The sequence below is a fragment of the Phascolarctos cinereus genome, unplaced genomic scaffold, assembly GCF_003287225.1.
Source record: "Phascolarctos cinereus isolate Bilbo 61053 unplaced genomic scaffold, phaCin_HiC Scaffold_3;HRSCAF=262, whole genome shotgun sequence".
Taxonomy (NCBI): Eukaryota; Metazoa; Chordata; class Mammalia; order Diprotodontia; family Phascolarctidae; genus Phascolarctos; species Phascolarctos cinereus.
In genome coordinates, this window is record NW_027555736.1 from 1,736,969 (window position 1) to 1,749,085 (window position 12,117).

At 51.2% G+C, this 12,117-nt stretch overlaps 1 protein-coding gene across 6 annotated transcripts in view; it reads right to left on the reverse strand.

Moving 5' to 3' along the window:
• Positions 1–5,315: 5,315 nt before the first annotated feature.
• The window catches only part of LRRC27 (leucine rich repeat containing 27), a 68,064-nt gene continuing 61,262 nt past the window's right edge, over positions 5,316–12,117 (reverse strand). For 5 of the 6 annotated variants that reach the window (XM_020973078.2, XM_020973082.2, XM_020973081.2 and 2 more), the window contains 3 exons: positions 9,653–9,768; positions 8,300–8,423; positions 5,316–5,690 (listed from right to left, as the gene is read on the reverse strand). In XM_020973078.2, coding sequence (XP_020828737.1) covers positions 5,544–5,690; positions 8,300–8,423; positions 9,653–9,768 — 387 coding nt within the window. In that variant the 3' untranslated portion in view covers positions 5,316–5,543. The remainder of the gene's footprint in view (positions 5,691–8,299; positions 8,424–9,652; positions 9,769–12,117) is intronic. The other variant, XR_013485133.1, reaches the window with a different exon arrangement.

The window sequence follows — 12,117 nt, forward strand, 5'->3', positions numbered from 1 at the left end:
GAGAGGAACTGCTTGGGACACACAAGGTGCTGCTCTCTGCCTCTTGCAGTCTGCCAAGGCTGGGGGTGACTCGCCATCAGAAATGATGCTCAGCTTGCACGCAGACGCCTGACCCCAGGTCCTGGGAATAGTGTCCAGTGTTGGGGATTCCATTTCTGAAGGAGCCTGGCTGTGGGCAGGAAGGGAAGGGGCCCGGGAGAGGACACGGCTCTTAGGAGCCTGGGGCTGGCAGGGACGGGTCCGAGCCGAGCCAAGCATCACTCCACGCTGCCCTCCACATCCCTCCACCTTCTCCAACATGGCACTCAGTGGCCACGGCCTCCCCTCTGCCAAGACGGCAGCCGTTCTGAGAGTTAGAGGACTGGAGTTCCAATCTCCATCTTCCAGTAACCAGATGAGTGGTTTGGGGGATGTGGCCTTGGCTTCCTCCTCTGAACATGAGCCTTGGCACTCACTACTTCTGGAGCCAGGGCACACGTGCCCCAGACTGAAATAACTAGAGCCCGATTTGGGGAATCACAGATTTACAGCTGGGCTTGACCTCACAGGTCATGGAGGCCCTCAGCCCATGAAGAGGGATAGGGGCGGAAGAGGGACGGGGCCTGGCCAAGCCAGGAGTGGAAGGGGTGGGATTTGGATCCTGGCCGTCTCCGGCTGCCCCGCCCCTTCTTTTTGGATGTCCACCCAGAGGCTGCCCCGAGTCCTGAAGCCGCTGAGGATGTGGCTGCAGGGTCGTGCGGGCACACCTGTCCTTGACTTTCACAGGGGTTTGCAGGGGGCAGGGAAGACTCTCCTGAGTTTCCCAAGTGTCTCTGTCCCCAGCCCCCAATGGCACAGAGAAGCTACGGACAGGGACCTGTCAGGGGCCAGCTGCCCTTCCCCCGACCTCCCAAGCTTCCCTGGACCATTCCTGGGGTTCCTGGACGCTGGCTTCCTTTGGACAGATCAGTGACTTCTGTGTCTGGGTCTCTGCCATTCCACTTATCTGATCTCCACCATTCTTGCCTCTCCCTTTATTTTGGAGACTCCCAGTTTCCTCCATCCGGACACTGGCCCCACGGGTGCCTTGGACCCTTAACCTTAACTCTTCAATCCTATCCCCTAGAGAGATATGACCCACTAAGGAGCCGTGAGGCCTGGCCTGAGGGAGACCAGGAGGCCCTGCTGAGCCCCCTAGCAAGCAAGTGCGTGCCAGTATTTATCCCTCATCTACAGGTACCAGGCATGTGCCAGGCTCCCGGGGATGGAGGAAAGCATGATGAACAGCCTGTGCCCACAAGAACGTTGCCTTCTGCTGGGCCGTTCTGACTGTTCCCAGAGAAGTCAGCAGAAAGTCACCGGAGGTAGGAGGGCCTTCTGACTGGGGAGACCTGGAAAGGCGTCTCCTCCAAAAAAGAGGTGCCTGCATCCTTCTTCCTGGGTCCCCTGATGCAGGAGGGGGCTTCTTTCTCCCTGCCCCACTGCCCCCACCCCTCATACACACATCTCTTCTTACATCACACTCCAAGAACCTGTGGCTTCAACCCTCAGTGAATGTGGTGCTAGAACACCGGGGCAGGACATACCCCTGTCGCCAAGCCGCTCAGTGCCAGCCAGCTCTCTGCTGCCGCCTGCTATCCTCCACTTTTGGACTTCTCTCTGCCATGATCTGAAATGACCTTTGTCATCCTGTCAGCAAGTCAATCAGCATTTATTAAGTGCTCGACACGTGCCAAGCACTGGGCAAAAAGAATCCCTTTCCTCAAGGGACTGCCAGTCTAATGGGGAGACAGCGTGTAGAAACAGGGTGACATTGGAAGTACTCGTGTGTGTGTGTGTGTGTGTGTGTGTGTGTGTGTGTGTGTGTGTGTGTGTGTAGGGGGTCTACAGCTCTTTTAGTTCCTAGCCTCAGGGGCTCTCTCAGCTCTTCTGTGAATTCCATCTATGCCACAAATAGCCATGAAGAGCCACAGAAACAGTAGACAGTGAGTCTATTTGACTGTGGTGAGAAAGTTCCTTTTCCCTCCTCTCCCTTTTCACCTTGCCAAGGTGGGCCAAGCAAAGCTCACCAGGAGCAGGGGTGCCCTTGCTCCGCGTGGATTGGGAGGAAGAAAGACAGCCAAACAAACACGAGCTGTACTTGCTCAGTGGCAATTTTTACGACCAAATGTAGGGGTTTAGGTGGGAGGCGGCCTCCGGCTGAGTCAATACTATGATAGAACCACCCCTCCCTGCCAATGCTGCTGGGGATCAATGAGATCCTGTCTGCAAAGCGCTTAGCACAGTGCCTGGCACACAGCGGTGCTTTATCCAGGCTAGCACGTGAGCTCAGCACCCAGCCCTGCTGCGGTTGGCTTACCATTGACTCTGCTGGGGTCCCTGGCTCTGGGGCAGCGTGTTGGATGCCATGTCTGGTGAGAGGAAGGAGGGGAGGTAATTCTGGAAGAACGTGCCTGTTGACTGGTGGGAGGAGGAAAGGGCAGTGCCTACCCTGTGCCATCATTTAGATCTCACAGGAAGACCAGACTTTAAAGACCCTCACAAAGGAGCAGGTCTGGGTGGTCAAAAACAGCCGCACTCCCAGGAAAAGGACTCCTCTTTCCCAGCTGTGCCCTCAGGGGCCTCAGGACTGCCTGAGGAGGCCCAGGCAAGAGCTGCCAAGCGAGGGAGGGGCAAGCATGAGAGTGTGTAGGGCCTGGCCATGGTGTGATTCCAGAACAGTGCTGGGTAGGCGGGAGTTACATCCCAAGACCTAGGCACAGCCCAGAGACCCAGGTTGTGAACAGAAAATGTGCTTGGGAATGACCCAGGAGAGACGTCCTTCCCCAAAGACAAAAGGAAGGCTCTTCTGCCTTTATGGTTGGCCCAGATTTGGACCGAAGTCCAGTCTTGCACAGAAACCCTGAATCCCTCTCTGAGTGCAGAGCCAGGAGTGCCAAGAGTCCCATGGCAGAGCTGTCCCAAAGGGCTCCTCCTCACTGCCGGCCGCTGCCCACCAGGGACAGCAGAGCAAGAATCCTCATTCCTGGGAAGGCTGAAGCTGGTGGGTGGGGAGGACTTGTCCACCTAGGGTCCTCAACTGGGCCGGTGGCACCTACTGCTGCTCCAGGAGTCCAGTGAAAGCCAGCGGACTGCTCCATGGAGCTGCGTTGGGCTCACGCCCAGGAAGGTGTGTTCTCTTGGCATCATACCAAAGCCCACCCACGGTTTTCCCCGCTCCCAGCTCCAGAGCCTGGCCAGACAGGTTTGTTCCTCTGCCACACTCTTTCCCCTCCACTATTGGAAGACACCCCCAAGACCCCCCAAGTCTTACTCCCGTACATCACTCTGGCACAGAGGCAGTCCTGGGCTCCCAATGGTTGTGCCAGTGAGCACAAGCCCTGCCCTCTTGGTTCTGCCCTCCAGGGCAGCTTCTGGATAGTGTTGGCAACAAACTCCCTCAGCCCGGTAGGCAGGTATGGACAGAGAGGCTCACTACTAGTAGTCTGGCCTGGATGGATGGATGCCTTGACTGTGGCAACCCAGAAACAGACTTTCCCATGAGGGACGGAGCCACCACCACTGGCCTGTCCCAGATCAGTCCCCAACATCCTGCCGATGGAAGGAGGACGGGCAGGGCAGCGGGACCGGAACTGGGGCCCGGAAAGGAGCCCATATTGGAGGTGACACAGTTTTCAGGGGACCAGAGGGGTAATTGTCTAGCCTCTGCTCCCACTCTCCTCTAAATCCACAGTGATCTCCCTTTTCTTCTCCTCGCCCTTCTTGGATTTCCCGTAGTGTTTGCTGTGGTCAACCATGCTCTCTCCTCCTGGCTACCCTCTCTTGGCTGTACCACAGCCAACAACGAGGAGGTCATGGGGTGGGAGGGATAACCAGGGAGAGCCGGACCACTCCACTGGTAACCAGGCAAACTCTAGGGATGTTTGGGTAGGCTCCCTGTGAAGGATGTGTGAAATTACATAGGATACTACTACTCCCACCACCACCACCACCACCACCACCACCACCACCACCACAGAGTGGGGGCGCCCTTTAGGCTTTTGCTGATTCCAATGACCACTCTTCACTTGGAGATCACTTAAGCCTTTTCCATGTCTCCCTGGATGCACACTCAGCAGTGCATTCTTGAACCTAGGTGCAGAATTTTACACGCCCAGGGCCAGGCTGTTGGAGTCGGTCTCTTCTATTACATTCCTACTACAATGTGCCATCTGGGCACGGAGGTGACCCTGGTTCTTGAAGGCCATGCAGTTGGAATGAGCCCAGGCTCTGACAGGCCTCACCACACTGGTTCGGAAAGCCCTATCACTGGAATGTTGGAAAACAGCAGACTACTTCCACCCATCCCCGTCAACTCATTAATTGCCTGCTAAGGCACAGAGGGGTCGTTATCTGCGTTAGGGGAGGGAGTGTTCCTACTAAAGAGATCCTGGAATGGTTAATTCCACATATATTATGCAAGGATGTCAAGGTCTTTGGGGGCATCCAGGCTATGAGATCTCCACTCCTACTTTGTGGCACCTTCAGATTTTATAAGCATGCTCTTAGTGTGCCCATCAGAGACACCACACAAAACATGGGGTCGAAGATAAGGGAAGCCATGGGTTGGTGCCACTGTCTTATCTTCTGTCCCTCACTTCCATTTTGCACTGAAATGAAGGCCCGTTCTATGGCCAGAGGGGTTCTCTCCTCGACCTGTCTGGTGATCACATCTACCCCATCACCAAGAGGGAGGAGGATAGTTACTCTTAGGGAGTCCGTGTTGGCTTCAGGGGTTCACTAATGCTTGCCTCTGAGGGCTGCAAAGCCATGCATTTAACCGCCGGTGCTGGAACGTTTGTAAGAGCACCTGGCATGTAGCTTGCAAGGACCTACCTTCTTCCCCTTTTTAAAATCAGGATGTCTGCCAGTCCCTAACTCTGGGGCATCTTCCCCAGTCTCTGGGATTCTGTAGAGGCCACAAGAAGTCGTTCATGCTCAAATCTTCAAGTGGTTTCAGGAATCCAGGGCATAATGCATCTGCAACAAAACTCTTAAACTAACTGAGAACAAGGAGGTGGGTGATCTCTTAATAGCTCATGTATTCATTTCAATTTTTTAATTTTTAATTTTTAGGCAATTGGGGTTAAGTGACTTGCCCAGGATCACACAGCTAGTAAATGTTAAGTGTTTGGTCTGAGGCCACATTTGAACTCAGGTCCTCCTGACTTCCAGGCAGATGCTCTATCCACTGCGCCACCTAGCTGCCCCCCCCATGTATTTATTGATATTCAAAAATTACTTTACCCTGATCAGGTTGCTGTGAAATTTGTTCATGGAAATGACAAATGCAAGGGTCATGGACAATATATCATTTATTTTAATGCAGTGAAAACACTTCATAGCCTTTGAAAAGGGCTATATTGAAAACATGTACTGTAGCCCGACTGTGAAATAAATATCGACTTCTAATTTAACTATTTCTCTGCCAAGAAAACAAAAGCAACCGTTTCACGTCGGAAGCGCTCCAGTGATGGTGAGGAAGGCCATGACATGAACAGCTGTGGTTCAAAACTCCCCGATCCCTAAAATTTCATGTTAAAAAATATATTGTGGGGCTGTGACATGGGCGATGGGCGAGTCGCATCTCCAGTGAAAGCTGTGAGCTGGTACTCTCTCCTCAGCTCGCGGTCCAGGTATCTCTGGCGAATGTCGTCACACAGCTTTTTGGCCTGTGGGGGTGAGACGGAAAGAAGACAAATGTCAGTCAGCCAAGAAGAAGCTGTCAAGTGGCAGCTGTGTGCCAGGCGCTTCGCTAAGTGCTGAGGATACAATGAGAGGCAAAAGGCAGGCCTTGCCCTCAAGGAGCTCCCATTCTGGCGGGGGAGGGGGCGCGGGGCACACGCGTAAACCCCTCTGTGCAGGCGAAGCATCGCTGGAGAGAAGAAGGCCTCCTGTAAGTGCTGGGATCTTATCTGGACCTAAGGGAAGCCAGCGTGGAGGAGGGAGAGTGGTCCAGGTGTGGGAGAGGGGCAGCCGGCAAGAATGCCCAGAGCCGAGAGATGGACACGGCCGGGAGGCCTGGGTCACTGGGGAGCAAGGTGTAAGAAGACTGGAAAGGCAGGAGGGGGCTGGTTATGAAGGGCCTTGAACATCAAACAGAGGGCTTCCTGTCTGGCCCCAGAAGTGACAGGAAGCCCCTGCAGTCTACTGAGTAAGGGGGTGATGTGGTCAGAGCTGAGTGGAAGATGGATGGAGGGGGGAGCGCCCTGGGGCAGGGAGACCCCCCTCAGCAGCTACGGCCATGGTGCAGACCGGAGCTGATGGGGGTCTGCGCCAGAGAATAGATGGTGCAAAGGGGAAGCTGATGGGCCTGGGAACAGACTGGATGGAGAGAGACGGGGAGGAGTCAAGGGTGGGAAGGTGGCGGTGCCCTTGACAGAGAAAAGGAAGTCAGCAGCTGCCGAGAGGCTGGTAGAGAGACGAACGGGATGTTGCATGTGCTAAGTTGTCCATGATTTTTCTAGGTCTAGGTGTTTAGTGGGCAGGTGGAGTCCAACAGAGAGATCTGAGAAGCATCGGCATAATAACTGACAGCAACTGAATCCGTGGGAGCTGATGAGCACAAAGCTCCAGTAGGGAAGAGGGCAAGAACCCTCGGGGATCCCAGTGGTTCATGGGCATGACCAGGAGAGCCAGGGATCCACGGCTGTCAGGAAGGAAGAGGACCGAGAAAAGGTCATTCGATTTGGCAATTAAGATACGAACAGTAACTCTGGGGCAGCTAGGTGGTGCTGTGGATAGCTGCTGGGCCTGGAGTCAGGAAGACTCATCTTCCCTTAGACATTTACTAGCTGTGTGGCCCTGGGCAAATCACTTCACCCCGTTTGATTCAGTGTCCTCATCTGTAAAATGAGCTGCAGAAGGAAATGGCAGACCCCTCCAGTGCCTTTGCCAAGAAAACCCCAAATGGGGTCATAAAAAGCCAGATACGACTGAAACAAATGAACACACACACACACACATACTCCTACATATTCCAATCAGGTGGCCACTAGGTGGCACAATGGAGCGAGCTTTGGACCTGGAGTCATGAAGACCTGAATTCAAATTCTATGTTCACCTGCCCATTAGTTGTGTGACTCTGAGCAATCACTTAGCCTTTGCCTGCCTCAGTGTCCTCATCTGTAAAAGGAGCTGGAGAAGGAAATGGCAGACCCCTCCAGTGTCTTTGCCAAGAAAACCCCAGATGGGGTCATATGGAGTCAGAAATGACTGAAAAACAGCAACGAGTGACTGAGAGAGAAGTTTCAGCTGAGGGATGACACAGCATTCACATGTCAGTCAAACAAAGACAAGAATCACAGGCTCGAGCTCATGGGCTTTCCACTAACGATGGCTGTGCCCACACTGTGGAAAACCCGGACGTCAGCCTGCAGCTGGGGTCTGGGCAGTCGGGTGCCAACGGTTATTCCTCCAAGGTACCCCTTCCCCTTCATGCCCGTGACCACTGCTTTAGCTCAGGCCTCCTCCCCTCAGAACTAATCTCTGGCCACCTCTCTCTGAACCCAGGAGACATGGCTCCATTAACCTGACATTCGTTTTCATTAACTGGTATGTTCACCAGGCAGATCCCACATGCCAGGCCTCCAAGGGTGTTTCACTGCCCATGGGATGCGGCTACTCTGACAGGCCGTTCTTTCTGTGGGAAGCAGCCGACGTGGAGGAGGTCTCCAGCATGCCTCTCCCTCTCGTTCGCTACTCTAGGCCTTCAAAGAATGGCCTCTCTCTCGGGGAGCTAAGTTCCCTTTCTCCCACTGGAGGAACTCTGTATTGTTCAGTAAAGATTTGCCTATGCACTCTCTGATTTCTGTTTGGTTCATCTGCTATTCACTATGTGTACTGACTGTGGAACTGGCATCTGGTGCAGAGACGCGAGGCTCAGATACCTAGTTTGGAGCCCTCCTTTCCCATTACCAAATAGTGATCAGGGACGGAGCTCGCACCCAGAATTCCCCCCGCCCTAGACAAGAATATTTAAGGGAGCAGATAGACAGGATTCCAGCCTCTCCCTGAGGAGAAGAGAGTGGGCAGCCTCGGGGCCCAACCTCCTGCTTCCTTCCTACCAGGAGAAGGAAGAGGCACCCTGCCTCTTCCCCCTTGCATCTAGAAAGGCTTCTGCACCAATGCCTTATGAGTCGGCGTGGGACCTCATCAGGGCTTGGGGAACTGTGCAGAGACACTGTCTGCCCAGCCGTCACTCTCGGGGGAAAAAGGCTGGGTGGCGTGAGCCAAAGTGCAGAGAGCAGAGTGGCTCCTGGGAGAGCCAAATGATACGCACAATGCCAAAGTCGTGGGCAGCTTTCAGGATCTCCTCCTGAGGCGTCCCTTTGGATTTCTTCCTTTCACGTAAGGCCTCCATGTGAAGCTTGATACGCTCTTCTATCTCCTTGTCTTTGGAGGCTCTGAGAAGACACAAGGTTAAGGCCACCTTTAGCTGCGCCCATTCTCTTGGGAAACATCCTGATGGATAGGAAGCACCAGAAACAAACAATAAAAAAGCACAGTATGCATGTTTCTGACTGTGTAACAAGGGTGATCTAATGAACTTGGGCCCCTGGCACACATGTTTTGCCTCCTTGGAGAGGGGTGATGGGACCAAGGCAGGGCACAGACTGACCGCTGACTCTGAAATCCTGCACCTGAGGGCCGGGTTCCTCAGTGTACAGCCACAGAGCACGGGGCGTTAAAGATGGACAGGGAAGGGGTCAAGGTGCAGCCAGACACTGGCAGTAGTACCAGAGATCCACCCTGCTCCCTGCCTCCAGATCCAACCCTGGGCCCAGCTCCTCGTCCGTTGGCATGGACGGACTGCCCATGCAACTCATGACATGCCCTTGTAGACCGGACGAACCCAAGGGGGTTTTCTGGGTTTGTTCCTGGGTGGTCTCTCTGCAAGGAGAAGCACCAGCCTGGCAGAACCCCAAGATTTTGGGCAACCAGCACACTGCCCCTGCCCACCACCTGTAAAGGAAGGCTCACGTCTGGCCTAACGAGTCCCAATTCCTTGGGCAGGGGAAGAGCCACGCAGGCAGCATGCAGCTCTACCAGGTCATGTTTTGTTTTGCGCCTCTAGTCAGCGAGTCTCCCTTGCACTTCTCAGTCAGTTAGGTGATGATGGAAAGTGACTTTCTGCAGAGAAGCGGCTGTGCTCCACCCGGGAAGGCCAGCCTCCCTGTCTTGGGATGGAAAGGAAGCCTCTGGGTTGGTATTTAGGGTAACAACATCAGCAGTGGAGTCTCCCCAAATGTTACAAAGCACAGTGACAAGGGCAGATTCCTGGCGCTCTCCAAGCTGGTGGTGACTCCCTTTTGGGGCCTCTTTAGAGTCTGGATCCTGGAGGTCATGTCATGGTGTGCGTGTAGGGGAGACTCTTAATTAAACCCAGGAACATTTACTGAGCACCACTGCGGTGTGCCCTGTGCTAAGTGCTGGGGGAGGCAGGAAGCTTGGCTAAAGCTTATGCATGGCTTTACATGCAGTAGGTGCTTAATTTGTGCTGAACTGAATGAAGAAGGCTAGAAAAGTGTTTTCTATTTAAAAATACCCAAACACCAATCCTGACTCCAAGCGGCCGCCTCCTTTTACATTTCCATTCTGAGAGGCTGGAGAACTGCCCGGACAAGTGACCGACCTGAGCTCGTCCTGCTCTTGCGTCAGCTTTAACCGCATCAATCTCTTTTTTTCGAGGGAATGGAATTCCTTGTTCTCCTCCACTGGGTCGGTTGCAAACGGTGCTTTTTTTAATACCTGCAAAATTCAACAATCAGCAACTCAGCCATCCGTGAACAAGCCGTTGCTGGAGACCGAGCTCATTCTCCGTTGTTCTGGAGAGTGGAGCCGCCTTCTCCAGAGGCAGCGACCAGCTTTGAACTGCAGAAGTATTTTCCTAGACTTGCTGCTTGTTTCCAGTGCTTGGTTTTAACAAAGCCTGTCCTCACAAGTAACAATGCTTTTACCTCTAGACGGGTAAAAGTGAGCTCAGGGTTTCTTCTGAACACCAATCTCCCCAGGCCTCAGTTTCCCTATCTGAAAAAGGACAGGTAGGGGGGATTTGCTGGGCACTAAGGTCCTTTTGATTTCTAAATTTGAGGTTAGCGCTACAGTAGATAGAGCACCCGACTTTGAATCAGGAAGACGAATTTAAATGTGGCCTCGGACACTTGTCAACTGTGTGACCCTGGGCAAGTCACTTAACCCTGCTTGCCTCAGTTTCCTCAGCTGTAAAATGGGGATTATGACAGCCCCTACCTCCCAAGGTTGCTATGAGGATCAGACGAGATAATGACTGTGATGTGCTTAGTTACTGTAGTGCCTGGCACACAGTAAGCATTCTGTAAAGGTTCGCCATCATTACCATTATTGTGGTTAAGGCTAGAATCCCTGTGATAATACGAAACCTAAGAGGTCAGTCTGAAGGGACAATTCCTGCCATTTAATGATTCCAAGAAAGAACAAGAAACAAACAACCCCAACCGGCTGTGAAACAGGAATTTTCTTTTCCCTACATTTAATTTAGTTTTTGATAATATTTGATTCCCCCCAATTACATGTAAAAACAATTTTTAACATTCTTTTTCTTTTTGAGTTCTAATTCTATGTTTCCTCCTTCCCCTACTCATCCCCTTGAGATGGTAAGCAATCCAATATAGGTTACGCCTGTGCATTCATGTAAAACATTTCCATGTTAACATGTCATTTTGTGGAAGAAAACTCAAAATAAAAAAGAGAGAAAGAAAGAAGAAAGAAAGAAAGAAAGAAAGAAAGAAAGAAAGAAAGAAAGAAAGAAAGAAAGAAAAGAAAGAAAGAAAGAAAGAAAGAGAAAAAAGAAAGAAAGAAAGAAAGAAAGAAAGAAAGAAAGAAAGAAAGAAAGAGAAAGAGAGTATGCTTCAGTCTGTAAGGATGTCATCAACTCTTTCTAGAGGCAGAGAGCATTATCATCATGAGACCTTTGGAATTTTCTTGGATCACTGTATTGCTGAGAACAGAAAGTCATTCACAATTGATCATTGCACAGGATTGCTGTTACTGTCATAAGACCACTGTGTACAACGTTCTCCTGGTTCTGCTCACTTCAATCTGCATCAGTCCATACAAGTCTTCCCAGGGTTTTCTGAAAGCATCCTGATCATCATTTCTTACAGCACAATAGTACTCCATCACAATCATATACCACAGCTTGTCCAGCCATTCCCCAATTGATGGACATCCCCTCAATTTCCAATTCTTGGCCACCACAAAGAGAGCTGCTATCAATATTTTTGTACAAATAGGTTCTCCCCCCTGCCTTATTTTAATCTCTTTGGGATACAGACCTAGTACACAGAGTTTTATAGACCTTTGGGCAGAGTTCCAAATTGCTCTCCAGAATGGCTGTATGGATTCACAACTCCACCAACAATGCATTAGTATTCCAGTTTTCCCACATCTTCTCCAACATTTATCATTTTCCTTTTCTGTCATATTAGCCAATCAGATAGATGTGATTGGTACTCAGGGTTGTTTTAATTTGCATTTCTCTATTCAGTAGTGATTTAGAGCATTTTTTTGGGGGAGGGCTAGGCTATTGGGGTTAAGTGACTTGCCCAGGGTCACACAGCTAGTGTTTGAGACCGGATTTGAACTCAGGTCCTCCTGACTCCAGGACTGGTGCTCTATTCACTGTGCCACCTACCTGTTCCTAGAATATTTTTTTCATATAACTATAGATAGCTTTGATTTCTTCATTCATAAACTGCCTGTTTATATCTTCTGATCACTTATCAAGTGGGAAATGACTTGTATTCTTACCAATTTGACTCAGTTCTCTATATATTTGAAAGGCCTTTATACTTTTAATAAAACTTCTCTTCTCCCCCAGTATTTTGCTTTTCTTCTAATTTTGGTTGTGTTGTGCAAACACTTTTAAATTGTATACAATCAAAATTATCCATTTTACATTTTGTAATGTTCTATCTTGTTTGGTCTTAAATTCTTCCCTTCTCCATAGATCTGATGGGTAAAATATTCCATGCTCCCTTAATTTGCTTAGGGTATCACCCTTTATGTCTAAATCATGTACCCATTTTGACCTAATGGTACATGGTGTGAGATGCCATG